We start from the raw sequence: 26,651 nt of genomic DNA on the forward strand, positions 1-26,651 counted from the left end.
AGATAAAGTAGGAAAATGATATACCCCCCGTTAAAATCTGGTATCAATGACATCTTTGGATAAAAGTGCCACCCTAATGTCAAATTCAATACATATCTCTCCAAGAGGATATTTCCTCATATTTTCAGGAAGACCATTATTATTCTAGAATAATCAGTGCCATTATCTAGATCCTTAAATAACTGTATACACCAGGAGTGGGCAACTCCAGTCCTCAAGGGCCACCAGCAGGTCAGGTTGTCAGGATGTCCCTGCTTCAGCACAGGTGTGCGAAGACTGAGCCACTATTTGACCCACCTGTGCTGATGCAGGGATATCCTGAAAACCTGCCCAGTAGGTGGCCTTGCGGACTGAAGTTGCCCACCCCTGATATTAACCCTTGACGAATGTGACCGAAACGCACTGAAGACATTACACTTTACAACTTGCTGAGGACATCAGGCCACGAATGAATAGCCATATCTGTGGCTGTTGATCTTAAAGTGGTCTCTGGACACGTGATGAATGACAATAAATATCAGTGCGTCATACATACAAAGCCCGCTGCCCCTGCTTCTTAATAAAATGCTTCTGTTATTATTATTACTTAGCAGAAGGAATCATTTGCAATAAGCCTCCATTATATACATCTCAGGACTGGTGTAGCAGCAATAATTAACCCCTTCACTCCGTCAGCGAAGACGTACCAATAAAAGTATTGGGAAATGTGTTTCATTTTTTTGGCAAACTAATATCATTGTATTTTTAAAGCAATGATAAGTGGGTAATAATTCAGTGTATTTTTTTAGAACACAGGCGGGGAGGGGGGAGAAAGCATTGTTGCTCTATCCCCGTCCAAAAGATGCATATATTGCTTTATTTGAACAATATGCCGGGTTTCTACACGTGAAAGAAAGCTATTTAAATGGCCAAACCTGATTGGCTGTAGCAGTTGCAGCGAAGGGGACGCTGGTGGCAGGTGTCGTTGCTGTGGACACAGTGGTGGGCGTAGCACCGTGCATCATGGGTACTTTTCAGGAAGTTGCCATGGAAGCGACAGACAGGAGGGTGGAGCGTTTAATGGTAACCATAGCAACACATGGTGGATTGGAAGAGCGTGGCGGTTTAACACAGCAACAAGCCACGTGGCATCGCCGTGAAGGTCACACCGGGGCGCAGCATGCAATCACAGTGCAAAGCAAGACAGCGTTATCAAAAGAAAAGGGGAAAAAAACAACAAAAAAAAGGGAAGAGCTAATTATAATTAAGGAAAACTAAAACATTTCAAACACAATACATTTATAAGCACAGATATGACGTGTGTATGCAGAGAATCCCTGACAAGGTTGCTTAAGGCAGATCCTTTTTTTTTTTTGCTACGGAGAGTGATCGATGGGACTTAAAAAAGCGATTTCAAGACCACCTAACCCAGGGGCGGCCAGCTCCTGTCCACAAGGGCCACCAACATGGAAGATTTTCAGGACATCCCTGCTTCAGCACAGGTGGTTCACTCATTCTTTGGTTAACCCCTTGGAGACGCCCCACCAACCCCCTAGAGCTCCCCAAACTCCCTGTGGGGAATCTCTGCTATAAATGAACTCCACAGGAAGAAATGTATCACTCTCCCAGCTGCAAAACACAGCACCAGATTTCTGAAAGGATAAAAGCGCATTGCTTTTAACGGGATGAGTTGTGATAAATCCTGTGCTATTTTTTCTCTCTGTGTTTAGCCACATTTGTGCAGCCTGAAGACTTCGATACATAACTCACTAAGACTGGCATATAGAAAACAGAGAGACACACACACACACACACACACACACACACACACACACACACACACACACACACACACACACACACACACACACACACACACACACACACACACACACACACACACACACACACACACACACACACACACTACAACCTGTATTGAAAATGACATTAGGCATATAATTATCAATTGGATAGCTCAACATGGAACTTGAACTCGTCCGGTGTATCTGCCCTCTAGACCTAGACCAATAAATCTTAAATAATAGTGCCAGTATTCTTTTTCTTAAGGAAGCTAGATAAATACTGTGCCTGTTTTATTAATGAAACATATTTGAGAAACCTTGCCAAAAATGGATACGTCCTTGTTTCATTACCATCCATAAAAGTCTACAAAATTAAATTGTTTTGGCAGAAAAATACATTATTTTGTGTCCTATTGAGTCCTATTTTACTTTATTACAAATTTTAAAATAAATGTGCAATTGTTTGTGTATCAGAGCTTCAAAAAAAATATATATGTTTCCATCAGCTCTGACTAATTTCAGCCCTACCACTCATGGACCGTGGTCATGAAGTCCCCCATGTGTAGGCAGACGAGAAGGCAAGATATCTGCAGGCTTCCATTTCCTGGTCAGCAAGCCTGAACCGGCAACATCCCGAACCACAGTAACTATGAGAACGGGTTGCAGATGCCTCTAGAAAGTATTACTTGCGTGGCAACTTCCCTCCATTGCCAGTTACGGGTGCCGCCTTACCGAAGGCCAACATGATCCATTGCAAGTCACATGGTTAAGGAATTAAACCCGACTGACTTGCATGGATCGGGGATGCGATACCCCACGTCGCAGTTTGATGAATGCCGGCTTAAGGGCTATAGAGGTTGTATGCCATTAGACCCCTGAAGGCACCTTACGACCCATTCAAGTAAATGGGCCATAAGATGTCGACACTGGAAGGTATCTTACGGTATAGCACCACGTTCTAAATATGGGCCTAAATCTTGATGACTGATGCTTTTTAAATCAGACACTATAGGTATTTTGACCTCTTCCAAGCCAGTGTGACCCATTCACCTATGGAAGCCAACAGACTTAATGATAGTTCTTTGTTAGTTTTTAACGATGGGTTTGGGAGGGTAAGATTTCTCAAAGTTCTTCCCTTAAAGAAAGTGATATCACTGTGTTGAGGGAGACTATTAAATGTCTTATTATTTTGTCGTGCAAAATTATACCATTTGACGTACCAGACTATACCATCTTCTGTGTCATCTGTACGTATACCTGCTAGCAAGGACAATAAAAAAATGCACTTACTAAAACGTTTGCATTGAAAGCTCTATCAGCTGATATCGGTCAGCAGTTGAGAAAAACACCACATGTAAACAGGCTTATTACACACTGGGAAGCAGAAATAACCAGTGAATTTGGTTTCAAGATCCTCTCTATTTGTGAATATTAAAACTAGGAATACCGGACAACCGGAACGTCTAAAGACTACTTGCCAAGAGTCCCAATAAGTTTGTAACTGTCTCTGTTCTATTCCCTGAAGTGTTGTGTATCTCATGTTTTTATTGCATTTCACCTCTTCCATTATTTTCTCAGACAAGATCTACAGATGTAGCAGAATCCAGTGCTCCCACTGATAACATAACATAGTATGTTATAACACAGAATATCACAGACTATCTCGCCATAATAGCTCAGAGGGAGCAATAACCTTTGGCTACATTTGTTCTTCGTCTGCTTTGCAGCTGTAACATTCATGTGTGAAAATGGCTGTAGATGACCTATTGGGTGTTCAGAGGTCAGGTAGCAACATATGTTATTCCAAGAATGACAAATAAACCATTTCAATGGAAAACACAATGGAGAATATTAAAAAAAGAACATTAATAATAAATTAAAAAATAGGAGTTTTCCTACTCTAGAGAATCAGAATATTTGGGAAAACATGGCATTAGTTAGTGCAGCTTCTTTTCTTCTGCACTTGTTGCTATTTCACATTTTAAGAATAAAGCTATTCCGGTGTTTATACAGTATTTGCACAGAAATGCCCCTTTTTTCTTTTGTGACAGAATATTGGAATAAACTGGCCATGAATTATTGATAATCTAATTCGGTCACTCCAATAGCTTATTAATAATTTATATTAAAAACAAACAAACAAACAGTGGAGTGACCGTATTCGATGCTCCTCCGATACGTATGACAGCTATGTTACCCCACTTTCTGCCCCACTTTTGAGCCAGGAGACTTTAACAATGAACCCCCATAATATTTCTGTATTTTAAATACCCCCTTTTGTGCGATATTTCATTTGCATTGCTCTGGTTATGTTCAATATGAAATCTAAGCATCACTAAACATTAGCTTCGTTTTAATTACAGATTTAGACATAAATAACTTCTAAATCTTTTCCACAGAATCCTCTTAGTGCCAGGGGGACACGTCATCATGAGGCATCTTATGTGCTAGGATAATTTGGGTTGTTAGCTCTGCGATTGCAGCCTACACTAAAATCGGAAGTCTGAATTTAGGGGGGGGGGGGGCAGTGCACACACCCTCATCCTTGTCTCTCTCTATCCATGCTTCACCACAGGTGGCTCAATCAGTGGCTCAGTATGTATGTCTTTATTTATATAGGGCCATTAATGTACATAGCGCTTCACAGCAGTAATATACGTGACAATCATATAAATAACAAATAATATAAATTAGACATAAAGGGGAGAGAAGTGCTTCAGACATAAAAGTAACATTTAGGAAAAGGACTTGCTGCTCCGAAGAGCTTACAATCTAATTGGTTGGTAGGACGAACGTACAGAGACAGTAGGAGTGCGTTCTGGTAAATGCATCTGCAAGAGGCCAGGTTTATGTATGAGGTGTTACTTATCAGCCATGAAGCTACTCGTATGCTTCCTCAAGCAGTTGTGTTTTGAGTTGGGTCTTAAAGGTGGATAAAGAGAGCACTAGTCGGATAGTCGAAGTCTATTTGATTGAACCCCCTGTGACGAAGCAGGGATATTCTGAAAACCTGGCCTGTTGGTATACCCTCGAGGACTGGAGCTGGCCACCCTGCATTATTATATGAACCACCTCCTTCCTTTCTCCCCGCCCTGCTCCTTCTCCTGCACTTCCCTTCTCAGCTGGCACTTTACCTATCCCACAATCTACGAGGTTAAAGCAAAGCCAACGATTTAGTAACATTTTACCAACTAACAACTAACCATCTACAAATACACCAAGTCATTAATCTTGGCACAGTAGCCGTAACAATTTCAATGGTATGGTTAATGAAGCTGAATATCTGTTTATACAACTACCTTGCTTTTAACAACTAATCATCAATTGTAAATAATTAAAAAAAAAAAAGATTGTAAATTGGAGAAAAATGCTAAATGTGGTTTCAATAAACATGGATTCCACTGGAAACTTCCGGAGATGTTATATTGATGCTCTAGGGCAGGGGTCTCTAAACTCCGTTCTCGAGGGCCGCCAACAGGCCGGCTTTTATGGATATCCCTGTTTCGGCACAGGTGGCTCAATCAGTGCTGAAGCAGGGATATCCATAAAAGCCGGCCTGTTGGTGGCCCTTGAGGACGGAGTTTGGAGACCCCTGCCCTAGGGTGTACCATAACCTCAGGGAGTGCATGCGCACAGATACTTGTAAAAAGCTGTTTACAGCGGCATTTTCTCGCTTAACTGATATGTAACAAACGACTTAGATCAGGTCAAGTAATGAGAGAAGGGAAAACATTACAAAGAAGACTTTTTGGAATCATTATGCATTCAACGCCCCTTTCTGCAGCATATCATCTACCAAGGACTCTTACCTGTAGGGAAAAACGTAGGTTGTGGTAACTGCATATTAGCCAGAGCTTGTTGGTAGTGGAAAACATTCGGGTTAAAGACTGCGGTGGCGCCGTTGCTCTTCTCAAGGGCTGGCCTCTTTGGTAAAGGTTGAAGGGCACCGGGAGGCAGAGACTGGGGAGCGGAAGGATGCACACAACAAAAAAAAAAACAAGAGAGAAAGAAAAGCAACGGGCGTTACAAGAGACAAGTCATGCACACACCACTAGGAATGCTGAAACACAAATATCACCTGCAACTTGATCATTTTACCAAGGCAGGAAACCAAAGATCAACTAAGGAAGATAACATCGTAGGAATGTAAAAAAAAATAAAAATCACAAAACCAATTAGTAGGGAAAAAATAAAAATAAAGAGTCGGAGGGATACTGAAAGTAGAGTTTGAGCAGGGGTGGGCAACTCCAGTCCTCAAGGACCACTAACAGGTCAGCTTTTCAGGAAAACCCTGCTTCAGCACAGGTGGCTCAGTCAGCGGCTCAGTTGCTGATTGAGCCGCCTGTGCTGAAGCAGGGATATCCTGACAAGCTGACCTGTTGGTTGCTCTTGAGGAATGGAGTTGCCCACCTCATAACCAGAATAAGCGTTGGAGAGCGGATTATACACACCAGGGAATTTTTTTATGCTTTAAATACAACAAGCAGTTGTGGGCAGCAGGAGTTTGTTAACATTGAAACACACGTTTTGACTTAAATAGTCCACAAGTTAATATGAAAGCACCAGTAATAAACTCCGTAGCTTTTGTAAGGGATATCTAACCATGAAATCAATTTAAATGCAGTGAAAAACCTCACTTAGTTTTTAGTATTACTAAAATCAATACCAATACATTTGAAAGGAGTTAGCAACTAATTGCCTACTTGTAATGTTTCTCAATCGATACTGTTGATCCATAATAACATTATCTACGTGTAACAGTTCTTATTAGGTACAGCGCTCTGTATCAGCTCATTGGCTACATGTGCGATTTATTACAAGACTTGTATGCAGTGAACTTCCAACCTACGTATTGCCTAATATTCCCCACGACCGTGGATTCCGCCTTTCTACACATGGGGAAACCCAAATCTATTCAAGATGGAAAACTTGATGCCACCATTCATTTATTTCAGCATTTGGACCTGCCTTACAAATATCCCAAGGACAGAAACTGCAGTAAGAAAATTATCCTAATCCACAGATCTGAACAAAACTATCCACTGGTGCCTTTCTAAATACTATCCCACTGATGTCTTTCTAGATACAGGTAGTCCTCGCTATCCAACGTTTCACTTTACAACGAATGGCATATCCAACGCTTTACAATGCAACCATATGGGTCGTTTTTCGAAGCCTGAATGCGTTATCCGACGCTCACCGCCACTGATTAACATGGGACTCACTTTACAACGGTTTCACTATCCAACGCTACTTCCAGAACAGATTCTGTTGGATAATCGAGGACTGCCTGTACTATCCCTACTGATGCCTTTCTAGATACTATCCTACCGATGCCTTTCTAGATACTGGTATTCCCTCCCAACACATTGCCTACTTTTAATAGTATACACCATCTTATCAAGCTCAAAATCCAAACCCACTACATTGTGCATATATATTTGTGTAAATTTGAGTGCTACTGGGATTGTGACCTAATGTATACAACAAAAGACAAAAAAGCACCATGCTGCATACAACATGACACATTTTTTAGTACATTACAATGTATTTTAGTTATATTCTATGTATAGATAAAATACATAGTAATGTGCTAAATAAAAAAAGTTGTAATATTGGATGTAGCATTGGTGCTTTCTTATCTTGTGTGCATACTAGTGTTGGACAAGGTCCTACTTTAAAAAAAAAAAAAAAAAAACAGGTCACGGGTACCCGGCCAAAATCTAATGATCTACCCGGCCGGGTACCCGGTTACCACTTACCTGGGGGTGTAGGAAGACGGCGGCGACATCTAGGCAGGTCAGCGGGGGTCCTGTGGCGGTGTCAGCATCAGCAGTGTGTGTTCAGCCCGCGCGGGGGCTGCAGGACTCCATAGCAGTGTGAGCTGGGGAACCATGTGACCGGAGCAGGAGCAGAAGTGTTCCTATTGGACAGCCGGCTGGAACACACACTGCTGATGCTGCCACCGCCACAGGACCTCTGCTGACCTGCCTAGATGCCGCCGTCTTCCTCACGGGTCTTCCTCGCCTTCCGTCGCTGACAGCAGGTAAGTAATGATGTATTTTTCAGCTACCCTGACATTACCCGGCACCGGGTATTACCCGGCACAGGGCCCACTTCTCAGTTGCCAGGTCCGGGTAATTTCCGGGTAGCTGAAAATCCGCCGGGTAACGGGTAATTCCGGGTACTCGGTACATCACTAGTGCATACTTTTAGTGCTACTTGATTTTGTGGTTCTGTTAATCGTTGTAATGTTCCTACCTAGTTCTGTGCTATATTAAGTAACTGACTGCTTGTAATATCCCACATTTGACCCTGTTTTGTAGGTCCGCGGTAGTGCGACAGATTCTGTTGGACCAGGCGAGTTCATTTTAGAATTTGAAGAAATCACTCCTTAGATGTGGAAGTTTTTGATTTTTCATCACATTTACATGAGGAAAACTAGATATACACTGAGTAGCCCAGTACTTTGAACTAGTGAGAAGAACCCTTTTCAGTTGATAAATGTAACAAGTTCAGTGCAGTAAGGACACATCCCTTGTACTATCTGACAGAGAATCAGGCTGGTTACGGATACACTGCTTCAATTTACTGGGGTATATTTACAGGGGGAGAGTTAAAAATCAGCTATCTGCAAGCAAAGCCACCTTCCCACCTATCCGCTTGCAGAGGTAGCTCATAACTTTCATCTATGATACTTATGGAAGGGGTGGCCAACTCCAGTTCTAAAGGGCCACCAACAGGTCAGGTTTTAAGGATATCCCTGCTTCAGCACAGCTGGCTCAATCAGTGGTCAGAATGACTGGGCCACTGATTGAACCACTTGTGGCTGAAGCAGAGATATCCTTAAAACCTGACCCGTTGGTGGGTCTTCAGGACTGGAGTTGGCTACCCCTTACTTAGGGGGTTATTCACTGCTATAGTACCATTTGGGGTGCCCCGGTGGAGGGATCTCTATTCAGAGTTAGTTCCCCGCCCCACCACGGATCTCAGTTGTAGAATCCTTCATCCATCGTCCAGAAACTCTCATTGACTTCAATGGTAGTTTTCGGAAGTCTGTGCCTCGACTGGCACTATCGCAATTTAATGAATTAACTGAATGAACTTTTCTAGGTGCGAACATGCGTCCCGCCTTCAGAAGGAGGACAGTGATGTGCCGACGTCCGACAGATGTCAGTGAAAGGAGAAAACGGAGACAACGATGACAGGTAAGATTGATGGAACATCAGCAAATTAAGTAGAGGGAGGAGTCTCTGAGAGGGGGGAGGGGAGAGAAGGCACTGTGTCTGTGGAAGGGGGGGGGAAGGAAGAGGTCTGAGGGCAGCGGTGCGCAAACTGGGGAATGTGAGACTTTCGGGGGGGGGGGGGGGGAAAGGGGTGGGGGGGCGCGGCGGTTACAGAGGCCCAGCGTTTCCCTGAAGGCATTTAAATCAAATGCTGGGGGAGCACGCGAGGCCTCTGTAACTTCACTTACCTTTGTGTCGGGCGATGCTTTGCCATGGCAACCGGGTGGCAAATGACGCCGTTGGGTCACGTGACGTCGCATTGCCATGGCCAACATGACATCACATGACCCTGCGGTATAATTTGAAGGAGCTGAGCAGGGGGGGGGGGGGGGTGAGAGCAGACAGGAGGGCGCAAGGGGAATAGTTTGCGCACCCCTGCTCTAGGGGATAGGGGGAGAGGAGGTACTGTATCTGTAGAAAGGGAGGAAGAGAAGAGGTCTGAGGCTTTGGGGGAGAAAAATGATTTATGGAAGAAAAAGTGTTATACTGCGTATAAAAAGATGTCTCTGGGAAGAGGCATAGGGTTGCCAGGTGTCCAGTATTGAACCCGACTGTCGTGTATATAAACACAATGTCCAGTAAAAAAACTGAGGTAATACTGGACATGTAAGTGTATGACCTCTCTGGACATGTGACCTGACCGGCTATGGCCATGGTATTTCACGGAAATGGAAACGAGCAGGGCTGTTGCTAAGGGGCTGGGCAGCTTCCTCCATCCTCATTGGCTGCTGCCGGGTAATGCAGCCAATCAGTAGGAGGTGTCAGAAGCCTGGCGGTGGGGCCAAGGAGAGGAGGAAACAGCATAGAGCGGTGGAAGGGGTGCGTGTGTCTAGAGCATGTCACACTTCTCACCATTGTGTCCAGTATTTTTGGAGACGCCACCTGGCAACCCTAGAGGAGCGGGAAGTGGGTATTAGAGACAGGAGAGGTTAGCACAGAAGGTAAGAGTGATCCAAATCTCAAGCAACGGAGACATGTGCCTGTTGGATTAAAGTATCAAATCAATAAGGGAAACAAAGATCATGTCAATTCAAAAGTGAAACATGAAGCTCTGGGGGCTGACATCCGGTGTTTGGTTATCTGTACAATCTATGCTTTTTTGTCCTGTGTGCTTTATGCAAATGAGTTCAATGGAAATGCGATTTTGACCTTGAGTAAGACTCGAAGCTCATTTAAAATATGAAGAAGATTCTTTCTGCGGACCAATGGCCTCGTATGAAAGAATAACGTTTTCTTCTAAAGTGAATGCAGTGTTTCATCTGCAATATGAAAAACACGGAGTGCACTAGAGGAAGGCCCCAGTTTACTAAACGGTGCTAAGCCATAATTTATTTGTAAAAAGTTTTTCTTTACCAGGAAGTAATACATTGAAAGTTACCTCTCGTTAATAAGGCTCCTTACATCCCATATAAAAGGAATAGGCTGCAAGTTACTCTATGGCTTAGTACAGGTGGGGCGCAAACTTTTTTCCCTGTGCCCACCCTGCCGGTGGTTCCCCTCTCTCCGCCCCCCCCCCCCACTCCGCTTACTTCGACTCCGGCGGCATGACGTCATATTGCCATAGCAACGTGATGTCACATGACCTCGCGGCGTTAAATGCCATGGCGATGCGTCTAAGAAGCCGCCGGAGCCAAGGTAAGTAAGGTTTACAGAGGACTTTGCAGCTCCCCGTCACTTAATTTAAGTGCCTTCGGGAAGCGCGCGAGGCCTCTGTAAACCCTGCGCCCCCCCACAGTCAGTCTTGCGCACCCCAGTTTGCACACCGCTGGCTTAGTAACAAGAGTCTGAAATGTGATAGCACCAAGTGATTTCTACCACTATTGTGTATTCCTTTATCTAGAGAATAAAAAAGTGTCCCAAAGCATAATCATTTAACATTTAGTGCAAGGAAATAGGACTGCTTGCTTATCAGCATAAGGATATCTTGCTTCCATGCACAGTACCAGTAGTTTTTGTTGTTGTAATGTACTTCACTAAAGTATATAGCTGTGTCCTCTAAAGATTGTAGAAGAGATCAACATTTTCATTTGTTAATTTCTTACAACTAGCAAATATGGGGTTGCAATCACTTAGATTGTAAGCTCTCCGGGGCAGGCACTATTTTTCCTACGGTTTTACGTCCGAAGCGCTTATACCCATTGTGTTATAATATTATGTCACGTGTATTATAATGCGCTATGTACCTGGATGGTGCTATATAAAGATATACATGCATACGATATATGGTTCCAAACCATGGTGCGCACACTTAGCACAATCCCTTATAAATACATGGTGCACTTGTCCTGGCGCCCACAACTACGCCGGTGTCTAACCCTCCCAGTGATAGAGGGGTCCAGTGTTTCGGGGCCCTCCAGCACTGAAAGAGTTAAAAAGGGAACACACACAGCAGAACACAGGAGAGGACGAAGAGGAGAAGGTGATGAGAAGGAAGGGCCAGGAAATGGAGCAATGAAATTGTGACGCTATCGCTTGTAAACATGCAGGTCGCTGCCCGTGCCTCGGAGGTGTCTGATTGCATCCTTATACCCATTGTTTTTCATGGGAAGTTCAGCTGTGTGGTTTCGGTTGTATGGAGATGTACTTAAAAACACAAAGTGCGGCAGGCTTGCCAAATATTTTACTGACAACTCATGGTTTTTTCCAGTGGCACTTGTTATCCAGTTGCAACTCATTCCCACGGCTTCTGCTCAGAAAAACAGTTTTTTGGATGTCAAAGATACGATGCCTTAAAGCAGGGGGTGGGCAACTCCAGTCCTCAAGGGACCACCAACAGGTCTGGTTTAAAAGATATCCCTGCTTCAGCACAGGTGGCTCAATCTTCAACTGAGCCTCCTGTGCTGAAGTAGGGATTGCATTTAAACCAGACCTGTTGGTGGTTCCTTGAGGTCTGGAGTTGGCCACCCTCTGCCTTGAAGCATCAGAGCCATATAGACCGAAATGAAAGGGGGAAATAGGATTGATCACACTGGGTTGGAAATCTAATAGAGGCCAAATGAAAATACGATATTTTAACGGTATGATATATTGGTTTCGGCAGGGTGCTCCTGTATATTCTCTTCTGAGGTCTCACTCTTAACCTTTAAATTCATCACTAGAACTGGCTACTTTGCAGCAAGTCATGAGCAGACAAATACAAAGTAGGGGCAATCCATACCACATTTTCTTCACCAGAGAACAGCATGGTAATGGCAGGAATTAGGATTTTAATGCCTTGTGTTTGACACAAGAAGGATATGGTTAGTAAATTTGTTTAAAAAATGTATAATAGTCCAGGGGTGGCCAACTCCAGTGTTCAAGGGCCACCAACAGTTCAGTTTTTCCGGATATCCCTGCTTCAGCACAGGTGGCTCAATCAGAGGTTCAGTCTTTGCTGTGCTGAAGCAGGGATATCCTTCAAAGCTGACCTTTTGTTGCCCCTTGAGGACTGGAGTTGGCCACCCCTGTAATAATACAACCACAACAAGCACATTCACAATCTATTCCAGTCTCCCAAAACCTATACAATGTTTAAACTGCGGGCATCGAGATTCAACCCAAGCAAAACATGGCAGCCTTGATGTGCCCGATATCATGACCACATGTGAATATTTATTCCAGCAATCTAAACACTTAATGAGGTTTTAGACACGGGCCCTGATCTATGGTGTCAAATTAAAAATGTCTTTAATTTTTATTTGCTGCACTACACCACACATTATCTAAGTGTGTGTGTGTGTTTGTTTGTTTGTTTGTTTGTTTGTTGTTTCGTGTGTGTGTGTGAGTGTGTGTGTGTGTCGTGTGTGTGTGTGTGTGTGTGTGTGTGTGTGTGTGTGTGTGTGTGTGTATATATATATATATATATTTTTTTTTTCTTTGTTATGAGTAGGAAGATTATAAGAAAACACATGTAAATTAGAGGTCCTAGGTGGCAGTCTGCTTCAACTAGTCAGAGGCACGGGCTGCATACCGGGAGATAAGAACAGAACATGTGCAGTGACCAGGGTAACCATGTACATTCAGATGAACGCATGCAAAGCAAGAACGTCAAAGATCCAAGTACCAGGTCAAAGGTTGCCTTGTGGGGTCGCTTCAGAGATCTAGACAGCAGGCCGAGTCTTAATTAGCAGGCAGGCAGCACAATGATGGCAATGGGGTCAAGCACAACAACAACAAACAAAAAAACAGCAAGCAGAGGTGCATCATAAGTACAGGAACATTGTGGATAGGTGAAGAGGAAAAAGAAGAACGCATTATACAATATATTAAAAAGACTAAGCATGCACACAGAATGAGGAGTATAGTTAATTCAACGGGATACAACTAATCAAGATGCCTCAACATCAGGGGTGGCCAACTGCATTCCTCAAGGGCCACCAACAGGTCAGGTTTTCAGGTATCCCCGCTTCAGCGCAGGTGGCTCAATCAGTGGCTCAGTCTTCTACTGAAGCAGGGATACCCTGAAAACCTGACCTGTTGGTAGCTCATGAGGACAAGCCGTTGGCTAGTCCTGCTCTACATTCTGTAAGAGAAGGTAAAAAGCAATTCAGAACAATTAATAACTGCTACGACATTATCGGAACTGTACAAAGCATCAGGTTAACGCCTGCGTGTTATTTTAGAAACATTGTCGCTTTTCGGCAGGATGTGTGAAATGTACATTAATAGTCGTTATTTCACTGCGTACAAAATCCCTGTGTGAAAACAACAAACACGCTAACACAAAGTGCAGCAAATTGTTTTACAAAGAAGATTATTAGGAGAATGTAATGTACAAATGGTTTAAGAAACCGTTAAAGACACAGGTTTGAATTTGTGAAGGCAGCAATTCCGCCTGTTTGGGGTACTGTTTGATTTTTACATCATTTGAACCAGGGGCTCATCCGAAGCTAGACCGCCGGGGGGTTTACTATGGGCACCCCTCTGAGCCCCAAGATATTTACCGGATTAGTTGCCATAATACTTTCAGGGGATCCCTGCAGTTCAAAATAGCACAGTTCAGTTCTGGGGGACCCCCGATTCAAATGATAAAATAGATTATTTGTTCAATGGTAATGCACAATTGCTCTCTAAATACTTTGAAATATATGTATGCGTGTGTATATACACACATATATATAAATAATAATAATAATAAGTGTGTGTGTGTATGTATATTGTATATACACACATATATATAAATAATAATAATAATAAGTGTGTGTGTGTATGTATATATGTATATATGTATATATGTATATATGTATATATATATATATATATATACACACACACACACACACACACACACACACACACACACACACACACACACACACACACATATATATCATATCATATACATACATACTGTATGTGTTGGCTAAGCACTCACAAAACATTTGAAAAAAACAAAAGGGATTTATTTAGTACAGGGGGACCAGCTCCAGTCCTCAAGGGCCACTAACAGGTCAGGTTTTCAGAATATCCTTGCTTCCGCACAGCTGGCTCAATCAGAGGCTCAGCCGAAGCCACCTGTGCTGAAGCTGGGATATCCTGAAAACCTGACCTGTTGGTGGCCTTTGAGGACTCGAGTTGGCTACCCCGGATTTAGTATATCAACATGTTCGGTCCTAATGCAGGACCTTTTTCCCCATCATGAGAGAGGTTCTGTAATGTGTCCGAAACGTTGATGTACTAAACAATTCACTTTGTTTTTTTTTTCAAAAGTACCTGTGAGTGCTTAGCCAACGGCACTCTGATTAGGACTGGTTTATTCTAACGCACACAGGCACGTTCTCTTGTTACGCGAGGGCTGCCCGTGTGCGTCAGTCAGTGAGAAGGAATTGGGGCACACACTTAACCGATATAAGCCACACTGCTGGAGAGGGTGCCACTTAGAACCTAAAAGATACCATACAAAAAAAAACAACACAGGGATAGGCCCACCAAAACAAGTTTCAGAAAAATGTATTTTATTGGCCCAATGTTTCGACCTCATGAGCCTTTGTCAAGAGCAACTAAAAGACCCCACAGGGAAACCTTCTATACCCTAAACCCCCACCGAAACGGCGGGCTTATAAAAGAGATTTTTCTGCAACTTTCAGAGAGATATAGATATCCACGTTTGGAAAACAGGTTCAATCATCTCACAAAGTCACCAAAATCATTGAAGGGGGAATAATAGGCCATAGTGCAGCGAAGTGAGCGTGCATATTCTACGTTATACTATACACACTGTGCTCAGCATACAAAAAGTCCGAAAACAGAAAAGTGAATCTACAGAATTCATCTGTGACGTGGTCTTTCCGACCGGTCAGTGGGCAACTTCTGTAGTCGTTATATAAGGTTTAGTACAGGGTTGGACAACTCCAACACTCAAAGGCCACCAACAGGTCAGGTTTTCAGGATATCCCTGCTTCAGCACAGATGGCTCAATCAGTGGCTCAGTCTTCGAGCACAGGTGGCTCTTCAGCACAGGTGGCTCAATCAGTCTTCGACTGAGACGCCTGTGCTGAAGCAGGGATATCCTGAAAACCCGATTTGTTGGTGGCCCTTGATCACTTGAGTTGGCCACCCTGTGGTTTAGTAGGACTAGTTGGAGAGAAGATACTTTTTCTATATACAAGGTTACTCCCTAACCCCAGCTAGAGACGTGGAAAACTTTCCAAAATGCATTCACAAACTTTTTCTCCCAAACCGATTCCTGGCGAATCCATTTGAAGAATGAAGGCCAGGAGCACACACTGCGCTACGCGGCACCGCGTGGCTGCATGCGCGTGCGCGCGCCTCCGTCTGCTGGGCGATGTGTGAGCATCCACAGCAGATAGAATGATCCGACACACCACGCCCCCACGTGATGCGCTCAGCCTCCTACCCTGAGAGCGGGGGGAGCGGGGAGCTCTGAGCGGGGGGAGCGGGGAGCTCTGAGCGGGGGGAGCGGGGAGCTCTGAGCGGGGGGGGGGAGCGGGGAGCTCTGAGCGGGGGGGGGAGCGGGGAGCTCTGAGCTGGGGGAGCGGGGAGCTCTGAGCTGGGGGAGCGGGGAGCCCTGAGCGGGGGGGGGGGAGCGGGGAGCTCTGAGCGGGGGGAGCGGGGAGCTCTGAGCGGGGGGAGCTCTGAGCGGGGGGAGCAAGGAGCTCTGAGCGGGGGGGAGCGGGGAGCTCTGAGCGGGGGGGAGCGGGGAGCTCTGAGCGGGGGGAGCGGGGAGCTCTGAGCGGGGGGGGGGGGAGCGGGGAGCTCTGAGCGGGGGGAGCAGGGAGCTCTGAGCGGGGGGAGCGGGGAGCTCTGAGCGGGGGAGCGGGGAGCTCTGAGCGGGGGGGGGGCGGGGAGGTCTGAGCGGGGGGGAGCGGGGAGCTCTGAGCGGGGGGGAGCGGGGAGCTCTGAGCGGGGGGGGAGCGGGGAGCTCTGAGCGGGGTGAGCGGGGGAGCGGGGAGCTCTGAGCGGGGGGGGAGCAGGGAGCTCTGAGCGGGGGGGAGCGGGGAGCTCTGAGCGGGGGGGAGCGGGGAGCTCTGAGCGGGGGGGAGCGGGGAGCTCTGAGCGGGGGGAGCTCGGGGAGCGTGTCTGAGCGGGGGGAGCGGGGAGCTCTGAGCGGGGGAGCGGGAGCTCTGAGCGGCGGGGAGCAGAGCTCTGAGCAGGGGAGCGGGAGCTCTGAGCGGGGGGGAGCGGGAGCTCTGAGCGGGGACGGGAGCGGGGAGAGCTCTGACCTGAGCGGGGAGCGCGGACGGGAACGGGGAGCTCTGAGCGGGGGGAACGGGGAGCTCTGAGCGGGGGGAGCTCTGAGCGGGGGGAGCTCTGAGACGGGGGGAGCGGGGAGCTCTGAGCGGGGCGGGAGCTCTGAGCGGGGGGGAGCGGGGAGCTCTGAGCGGGGGGGAGCTGGGAGCTCTGAGCGGGGGAGCTGAGCTGGGGGGGGGAGCTTACAAAGCTGAGATTGTGTGGGGGGTGGTTGGGAGTGGGGGGGGGTATGTGTGTATGTGTGTGTATGTATGTGTGTGTGTGTGTGTGTGTGTGTGTGTGTTGTGTGTATGTGTGTGCAGGAGCGCTGCCGAGTCTGTTCACTTTCAGCAGCCAATGCATTGATTGGCTGCTGAAGCTGACGTCGCGCTGCTGCAGCCCAGAATCACAGTTTGGAAAGAACTCCAGCTACAGCTGCAGCGACGCCGCCTGCGTTTGCAGCCAATGGTAGTTTCAACAATGAACACTACCATTGGCCGCCAGGGGTCAGTGACGAACGGAGTGCGCGAAGCGTGCGCTGTCGGTCAATGCTACACGCTTCAGCTCTGGTTGCTCAACTGCCTTACAGCTCTCCTGCAAAAACAAACAAACATATTTAAGGCTTTGAAGAAGCAGCCTTAATTACAATGCTGTGGCTCCGCTTTGACCGATTCCTCATATTTTGGGGCATTTAAAAAAAAAAAAGGGGGGGGGGGAGGGCAATTTCACATGGTTTGCAAACACGGGCGAAAACATCTCTAACCTTACAATAGAGAAACACCCAAAGTCAGTGCTGCTTGTATACATTTGGATGGGAGATTTAACAGTTTGCTGATACTTGCCATTTAATGTGAAGAATGGTCCAAGTACCTTTTCTTGACATCCTTTCAACCCCCCCCCCCCCCCTCACCGCTATGACATCAGAGCTGTCATAAACCTATCACGCGAAGAAACTTACGTCCATTGTCTGATAGCTGATGAATGAGTTTCTTGTATTTGGCATATATGCACAAAGATAGTTATTCACTTGCTCACTGCATGGTGCTGAGTCATCTACCTGTACAACAACATGGCATGGTATATTCAAAGACACATTTGTGGAAGCAAAAGGAATGCGAATTACAATTTTAGAAGACTTGGGTGAAGTTCCAAATTTGCATCTTCCGTGTTACTTTTATTGAAGCAGCAATCTCCCCCTGCGTGTTTATTTTTTGTTGTTCCATATTTTATATATTTTGTTTTACAGAGTTTAAACTGGGGTTCCCGGAAAGCTGAACACCACCATTTTTAGATCCCTCCCCCCCCCCCGTTCCAGGGAAACTTACTGGATTAGTTGTCGGTGTTTGAGCTCCAATTCGGGAAATTTAAATGGCCGCCGAATCCCGATAGTCATGCAAGGGGCAGTGGAGGGTAGTGGTGGTGGGAGGATGGAGGAGGAGGGGGGGGGGGTGGACCTTGTGTCTTCTTATTGGATGACTGCGGCTTCCATCTTTGAAAACCCAGGAAGGAACACCGCCAACTAAACTGGGAGGTCTCTCAGCAACCAGAGGACCCAGAGAGCTAACAATAATGTGGTTCAGTTTTAATGGCGCCCCCCATGTAGCTTAAATTTGTTAACAATAATCAATATGCTAAATAGTTGCATGTTATCCATCCCAAACTCCTTGCAGTGGCGTGAAGCGACGGTCTCTCCAATCATTCACAAAGGTTCTGCATCATTGGGTGCATGATAAGGAGAACGCGTGTTTACAAGAACCCACTGCTTCACCTACATGTTTCCTGTATCAGCTTCATTATTTATTAGCGCACAGTTATCTTAATCTTTTATTATCTTGTTGTTTTTGGGGTTTTTTTTTAATAGCGCAGGATAATTTCTAAAGTATTTGCCCTGCCAAGTGTTGCAGATGCATTTCAGATTTGGTTTCGCCAGTCAAACACGATTGTTTTTTCTATAATATGCATTGCAGGTCCTAACCATCCCAGCGGGGTTGAAAGCACCTTAATTAGACCCCCAAGACACTTAAAATAAGTCCCTAACTGTAGACGGGGCATGCCCTTACCATTCCAGCAGCTGCTGTTTGGTTCACCTGGTGCTGAGCTGCCTTTATTTTGGCTTGCAGGTGCGCTGGGGGGTGAAAGTACTTGCATTTCTCCCTCGAGCATCGGCCTTTGATGTAATCCATGCAAACGGTTACAGTGTTCTCATTCGTGTCTACCATGGCGAGATCTACCGGGTGAGCATAGCGACAGTCATTTTCACCGCGGGTGCAGTTTCCACGCTGGAACTCTCTGCAGACCTGGGACAGAGAAAGAGGGCAGTGGTGCTCATTAGGAATGTGTCCTATTAATAACTGAAACCATACAAATGTGATATGAACACACACACCATCATCATCTTCAGCCCTGGCAGACCCCCTGCTGGATGAAGGCCTCCCCAATGATCTTCTAGGCACTGTTACAAGACTCTTTTCTTCATGTTGCGCAACACATAATTTTGGTCATCGTTTTGGACACACACACACACACACACACACACACACACACACACGATACTGCTAACATTTTGTGTGCACTTGAGTATTGGTTTGGGAGCCACTTCAGCCATTGGGGGATAGTGGATCTTGTAAAAGATTGCAAAGCTGCTAAGGGATTAAAGCATGGGCGGCCAACTCCAGTCATAAGGGCCACAAACAGGTCAGGTTTTCAGGATATCTCTGCAACAGCACAGGTGGTACAGTTGTTGACTGAGCCACTGATTGAGCCATCTGTGCTGAAGCAGGGATATGCTTAAAACCTAACCTGTTGGTGACCCTTGAGGACTGGAGTTGGCCGCCCCTGGATTAAAGTAACCATTGCAGCGAATAGGCAGTGGTCCTTAGATACCTACAGTATACACGATTCACCCTGAGGAAGGCTCTATTGACAGCCAAAACGTTGTCAATAAATAGCTTTCTCACATGAAATCTGAAGTTCCTGAATGCCTTGTATTCCCAGATATAGTAATGTCCATCTTTGAAATAGAATTTAAAAATAATAATAATAATATTGAAAAGAAAATGGAGACATTATTTTGTAATGATCCCTCCATTTATTTAAAAGGCTTCTTCAATCATTTCCTTCCCTCCATGCATTAAACATTTTAATTGTATTAAATGTCTAGTAATAACATTGTCCTTCTCTTCTCTGGCCTTTGGGAGCTATGAAACAGACCATGTGGCTGAAGTGCTTTGTGAAGTGCTTTGGCAGGCTTTCATGATGTCTTTTTGAAACCTACAAGTAAATCTCATTGCATTGAGAGCTGCCACCTTCTTTACCTGAATAAGTCCAGCAAATACATTATTTCTATGGAGCAAAGTGTGTAGCAAATCACTGCACCAAATAAACAGGCTTAGTAAGATGCTGTGTTCTAGATCATCTACAGAGCGAAGAAAGGCTGACTGTATATAGAATGAGTTAATATCAATGCAAAGGATAGCACGTTCATTTCGAGGGAGTTGGTGTGGGTGGAGGGGGAGGTGGGGGGGAGAGGGGAGAGGACTGCCGATTTAGCCCGTTTCTGATATTGTGCCTTAGCTTAGGACACAGTGATTGCAATGAAACAATAAGTGTTTTGCATTTTTCAACTTTATATATATTAATATCAATACACACACACGTGTATGTGTGTGTGTGTATTGTGTTAATATGCAGAGAACCAGCTAGGACTCAAAAAATTGAACATGGCAGAACCATATATTGACACATCAATTAGATTGTAAGCTCTTTGGGGCAGGGACTCCTTGTCCTGAATGTCACTTTTATGTCTGAAGAACTTCTTCCCATTATGTATTATTTTTATTATTTGTTATTTATATGATTGTCACGTGTATTACTGCTGTGAAGCGCTATGTACATTAATGGCGCTATATAAATAAAGACCTACATACATAACCTACATACATACCTATATACTTTCCTTTTCTCTATGTGTTGTTATATACTGCAACATTATTACTTTAATGGAGAAAAGGAATTGTCTGTGATGTTGAACGGCTAATGGAAGGTGCCACGTCACTCAGTTAACCACAAAGCATATTGTTGCCGATATATTCCCATTCGTTCTCCTTTGTAAAAATTCTCCAGTAGCTTTCGGTCTTGGAGAAATATTAATTTAAAAACACATTTTTTTTGTGTGAGCACTCCTAAAAATGGCCAGCACTATGACAGTCTAATAAAAACGGCTTCATACTTCAGTCCTGGTCACTGCATACATATGTGACACTCTTAGGCCGCGCTTATAATGCAGGCGACGGCGACGCGACCGATGACGTCACCCGTCATCACCACCAGCTAAACTTATAATTAAATTGTCTGCGACTGTCGCCAGTGACGTCACGAAAGGGGGCGGGCCACGGTCTCTGATTGGTTCAGAGACAGTCATGTGGCGACTGTCTCTAAAAAAAATTAAATTTACCCGGCTTCAAAAAATGTTGCCGCTCCGTCACACTTACTATAAGCGCTTGCGACGGAGTCAATGTATTTGATTCGGAGCGACGTCGCGTCTCAAGGCACTATAAGCGCATCCTTAGGCTGCGGCCACAGTGTAGCGACGCGCACTTGGCACGATCAAATCAATGTTATTCGATGCGCATGTCCACACTGCGTGTGCACGCACGTGCGCTTAGCAATGCTCAGCGCTTGGGGAGACAGGGAAAATTGATGTCCAAGCGCGCTTAAGGGTCAAATGACCCTTCAACAACGAACCAGCACCAGTCAATGCGCACACACTCCCGATCCAGGCAATGAGATGCCCCCTCCCTTATGTGCCACGCCCCCCGATCGCAAAGTTTTTTTTTTTTATATATATATACATATGTTAGCATGTTTAACGTCAGCCCTTTTTTAGTATTTTTGGTATTAACTGGTCCTTTTTTTTGTTGTTGCCGGTCCTCTTAAGGCAAAAGGTTGGAGACCACTACTCTAGATCAGGGGTACCCAACCTTTTTGTGCCCAAGGGCACACTGGAGAGTTCAGGTGTGAGTGGGGGGGCACCAACAATTAACACACACATCTTCCCCCACCTCTCCCCAATACACATAGCCCCCCCACCCCCCCATACAAAACACACATTTTCCCTGGAAGCTTTCGGTGCTGCGCCGAACAGCCCAACTTCTGGCGCAGGGTGGGGCTAACACCGGAAACTGGGCCCACTGCAAGGGAGGGGAGAGCGAGGCCAGGCTCACTGCAGGGGGAAGAGCAGTTGTCCCTTCTCTCCCCGCCCACCCCCGTCAGCAGCCCTGGCAGGAACCCACAAAAAAAAAAAAAAAAAAAAAAAAAACTTAGCGGCGCCATGGTGCCTGTGGGCACCGCCTTGGCGACCATTGCCCTAGATTGTAAGCTCTCCCGAGCAGGGCCCTCATTACCTGTTTGTAGCCATTTGTCTTTATTTGGGGTACACCAAATGAACGAAGAAAGCTGAATATACACCAAGAAGAGGAGTCTAAATCGCAGAAGAAAACATATCACTCCAAGGCGACGGGAAACCCAAAGAAACCTTGATGTGACTGAACTTACACAAGGCCGTGTAAGTTATATATTCTTTTATCCTTCCACCCACACATACACATTAATGTATGTATACCTTTTGAATTTGGTATCCACCCCGTGAACCATCACTTTAATAGATGTGTTAACTACTCTATCCGTATCGATCACTAGAGATTTTACACTGCCCGTTTCCTATAACTGTGCTCCCCCATTCTTTTTTGTATGTAACTCTGCTTATGTAATGATCAAATCTCCGTACCCCCCATTGTACCACGCTGTGGCATATGCTGGTGCGTCACAAATAACCGATAATAAAATACTCCAACCCACCAGTAGGAGACCACTACCCAGCATGAAATCCTGCCAGGGCCTTCACATCCCCCACATACCTCCAGTTTGTCTGTGCGCATCAATTTCTGACCAGGAGAACCCCCGGGACCAGCAGGGTTTCCAGAAACCAGGACTTGGGTATTTGGTAGAAGCTCTGCAGGAACCAAGCCCATCCCTGGAGAGACATGACTTAGGTATGGGCTAAAAGCCATGGACGGGCTCGTTGCAAGCGATTGAGTCACAGGAAACGTGGTCTGTTGGCAAGAAAGAAAAACAGCAGAGTGTTGAAGCCAAATTCCTGCAATAAATGTTTAATGATGCCTATACTGGCACCTCCATTTTTAAAACCCATTTTTATTCATGTCCCATATTTTTACATTTACTGTTCATGCAGTGGTATTCCAAAGATGTGTGATTCACTCTTCATTTGTAGATGATTCCTTTTTGGGGGGTTGGGGGGGGGGTGTGTGATAAACACAAACAGCTACTATTTCCTCTGTGCGTATTAAAGCTTTAACGCCTAATGAAGTGCATATAAAACTAGGTCTATTTTTCAAATCTCTCCAGCTACAGCTCATATCAAGCTTAGCAAACACTGTGCTTATTATCATTTTCATATTAGTTTCTCTAACATATGGAGGTTCTGGGAAGTTGATTAATACATATTTATTGTTTTCACTTTTAGCTTTTGTTCTGATTTGTACAATATGTTTCAGAAGACAAAAACAGATGTTATTATTGCAGATGGAACATGTATCTGTGTTTTATATTTATAAATATGTTGTATCTGTTGTTCAAGTGGCAATCTTGCCTCAGCTCGGAGTTAGACCAGTGTTTTCCAGCCAGGGTTCTTAGGAGTCTTTGGGTTCCCCGGGAATCCCTAAAGGGTTCCCCTGTAATTGTCAGGTCATTTGAAAATGGTACCAAATACAGAACAATTTACAATGCATCTGATCTCAGACTCGCTATTAGAGAGGGTTGGGGTTCATTACAATGCATCTGATCTCAGACGCGCTATTAGAGAGGGTTGGGGTTCGACAGAATTTCACACTATAATTATAGGCGTTCCTCAACCAAAAAAAGGTTGAAAACCACCGAGTTAAACACTGACTAATTCCAAATGTTAAACTAGAGGAAAAAAAATAAAAATCGACGTAAACTATTTTCGGTTGAATGATTGACATGGTGTCAGGGAGACTTTGTGGTTGTTATTTGCTCTCCCAGAATCCTCTTCCTGTCTTATCCTCACGGTTTATCGATAGAGGGTAATGCACCTTTGAATAAATTCATTACTCCAGCAAGCCTGAGTGATGGCTCCAGCATAAAACATCATGGACAAAATGTATATGCTAAATCCCCTACATATTTATTTATGCAACAGGAGTGATGATAAATGCTGTGTGCGATTTCCCCACACAGTATACCGTATATATATATATATATATATATCACATGAATTCCCCTGCTGCACTATACTAAAGCTTCCAACCTTAAACCAACTGGAACCATTATTTAAAAATACTATTCTAAATCAATAATAAGTCTGTGACCAACTTGAAGAATTTATAAGCATATAATATGACAAGCCCTTTTTAATAATATAAATAAGACCTTTTTAAAAGGTTTGTGCTATCAGCATCCGTGACTCCATTTTGTAGTGTGATAATAATCCAGGTTGGACTTTTTTCAGGTCTTCCTTTATGACAAGGGAGCTCAACGCCAGTCCTCAAGCCACCCCACTCATCCGCCCAACAGGTCAGGTTTTCAGGATATTATAGCTTCAGCACAGATGGCTCAATCAGTCCCGGCTTCAGCACAGGTGGCTCAATCAGTCCCTGCTTCAGCACAGGTGGCTCAATCAGTCCCTGCTTCAACACAGATGGCTCAATCAGTCCCTGCTTCAGCACAGGTGGCTCAATCAAAGCTACCTGTGCTGAAGCGGACATATACTGAAAACCTGGCCTGTTGGGGGAGGGCTTGAGGACTGGAGTTGCACACTAAAAATAGGACAGGAGCATAATCACAGAGCTAGCTTGGAGTAAGTTGGCAGGTATAGAATACGAGATAAGGGAAGGCAAATCAGTAACCAGACTGCTGCCCACACAATGTTATCCTCCTGCTCATGACAGAAGCCATGGTGAAGAAAAAATGGCCGCGGGATGCTCTTGGGAGAGCAGACTGAGGGTGCCCTCAACTTTTTGGGGGTATAAATATGTGCACATTTATATGTACAGATGTAGCAGATGCTATTGCTCCCAATAATGCACTGCGTCAAAAAACATGTTGAATATCGCGTGAGAAGAAAGCGATGCAGGTATTACCATTTGTTGCAATAGAGCGGTGCTACATTTGACATCAAATGTTGCTACCTCTGTAACTTTGTATTATATTAATGCAAGAATATATTGTATGAGCTCTCAGTTACCTCTGTAACGTTGTATTAGATTAATGCAATAATATAGTGTATGGGCTGTCAGTTCCCTCTGTAACGTTGTATTAGATTAATGCAGTAATATATTGTATGGGCTCTCGGTTTTCCCATGGTAAGATATTTTATAAACAAATAGGGGTAAAATATGAAACAACCTACAGAGGAATGTTCTCATATCCTCACGCGTGAATGGATTGCTCGCCTTAAAAAAAAAAAAAAAAAAATGGACCCCATATGAACTAGTCTCCATGGTTACGCAAATGCTGGCGGCAATATAACTGCCCTCGTGGGCACTGTGATGGGCTATTATGAAGAATAATTACTAATAAATAAAAAAATTCCTTCCTGGGGTTCTGTTTTTCATTCTGATCTCATTCAAATGTCCAAGACAGAGCCACCCGTACTGAAGCAGGGATATGCTGGACACCAGACCTGTTGGTGGCCCTTGAGGACTAGGAGTTGGCCACTCCTGGGCTACGTCATTGGCTATTTTAACTAGTTTTCAGGGGGGACCTCGTGTTCTGCGCCAACGCGTTCAGGCACGCGGGGGAAACGGGCGAGGAGGACTCGTCCGCTTCAGTAATAAGCGACGCTGCGATCATGTGATAGCGATGTGTCGGGCAGGTCATGGCACTCAAAGGGCTAATAACATTTGAGTTTTGCTCTTTCAATGAACATGTTGCTGATCCTTTCATCGCCATGGAGCCTGCAATGCATCGCCCGCCCGCCCGAGAAAGGGTCACATGATTTCTTTTTATTAGGCATGCGGAAAGACCCAGAAAGTGATGTTCATGTATTATTTGCCCTCTTTTTTTTTCTGCTTATAAATAATATAATTTAATTACAGGGGAGGAAACCAATTATTTTTTCCTCTTGGAGGAAATGGCAGGCATTCTTGTGTATATATATAAAAAAAAAAGAAAAAGAAAAAGGTCAGCCCTGAAGTATTAAAGAGTAAATAAAGCAGAAAAGCAAGAATCAATGTAAACAGTATCAGAAGGTTTGCCTGAAAGTGAAGCCAATCCAAATGTGTATTTGATACCATTAAATGTCAGTGACTGTACAAGTGTACTATTGTGTTCAGATACTGCCGGGAAAGGAAAAAGAAATGAAAATATCTACATAATCCCATCATAATGTATACAATAGTGAACATGATGGTTAAATATACAAGTCACAAATGGTTGGAGAGAAAATGTCTAAGCAACACAGAGAAGGGAGATCATTTGATAGCTGAATGAACACTTAACTAGAACCAGTGTATCACCTGGTTGTTTGAGGAACAGAAAGGACTCTGGGAGGTAGAGCAATTTAGGAGAATACTAGGATATCAGACTTGTAGGGGCCATGCATGGTGATCCTTCCCTGTCCTGGTCACTGCACTTCTCTGCAGTCCTTATTGTAATTAGGGACCAGGCAGGATGTCTCCAAATCCCTGGCATCTTGTAATTAAAGTCACATTTTCTTGGGAAGGCAGAAGCAGAGAACTGGCAGTGTTGGAGACTCCCAAGCGTTTTATGTGGTAGCAAAAGCAGAAGATGTTTACAGCCTGTTGACAGAAGTAGGCACAACGGTTCCCTGCAAGCTCTGCTGCGGATGCTGGTGAAGCCGGGAATTGAAGTGGTT

General features: G+C 44.8%; 1 protein-coding gene across 11 annotated transcripts in view; it reads right to left on the bottom strand.

Annotated features, from left to right (window-relative positions):
- MBNL3 (muscleblind like splicing regulator 3) overlaps positions 1 to 26,651 on the bottom strand; it is a 120,897-nt gene that overhangs the window by 14,980 nt on the left and 79,266 nt on the right. For 7 of the 11 annotated variants that reach the window (XM_075573165.1, XM_075573164.1, XM_075573166.1 and 4 more), the window contains 5 exons: positions 22,654 to 22,848; positions 18,799 to 19,035; positions 17,697 to 17,795; positions 5,594 to 5,744; positions 915 to 1,009 (listed from right to left, as the gene is read on the bottom strand). In XM_075573165.1, the coding sequence (XP_075429280.1) occupies positions 915 to 1,009; positions 5,594 to 5,744; positions 17,697 to 17,795; positions 18,799 to 19,035; positions 22,654 to 22,848 (777 nt within the window). Of the gene's footprint in view, positions 1 to 914; positions 1,010 to 5,593; positions 5,745 to 13,112; positions 13,168 to 17,696; positions 17,796 to 18,798; positions 19,036 to 22,653; positions 22,849 to 26,651 lie in introns of those variants that run through there. The other 4 variants (XM_075573168.1, XM_075573167.1, XM_075573171.1 and 1 more) reach the window with 3 other exon arrangements.

The sequence above is a fragment of the Ascaphus truei genome, chromosome 16, assembly GCF_040206685.1.
Source record: "Ascaphus truei isolate aAscTru1 chromosome 16, aAscTru1.hap1, whole genome shotgun sequence".
Classification (NCBI taxonomy): domain Eukaryota; kingdom Metazoa; phylum Chordata; class Amphibia; order Anura; family Ascaphidae; genus Ascaphus; species Ascaphus truei.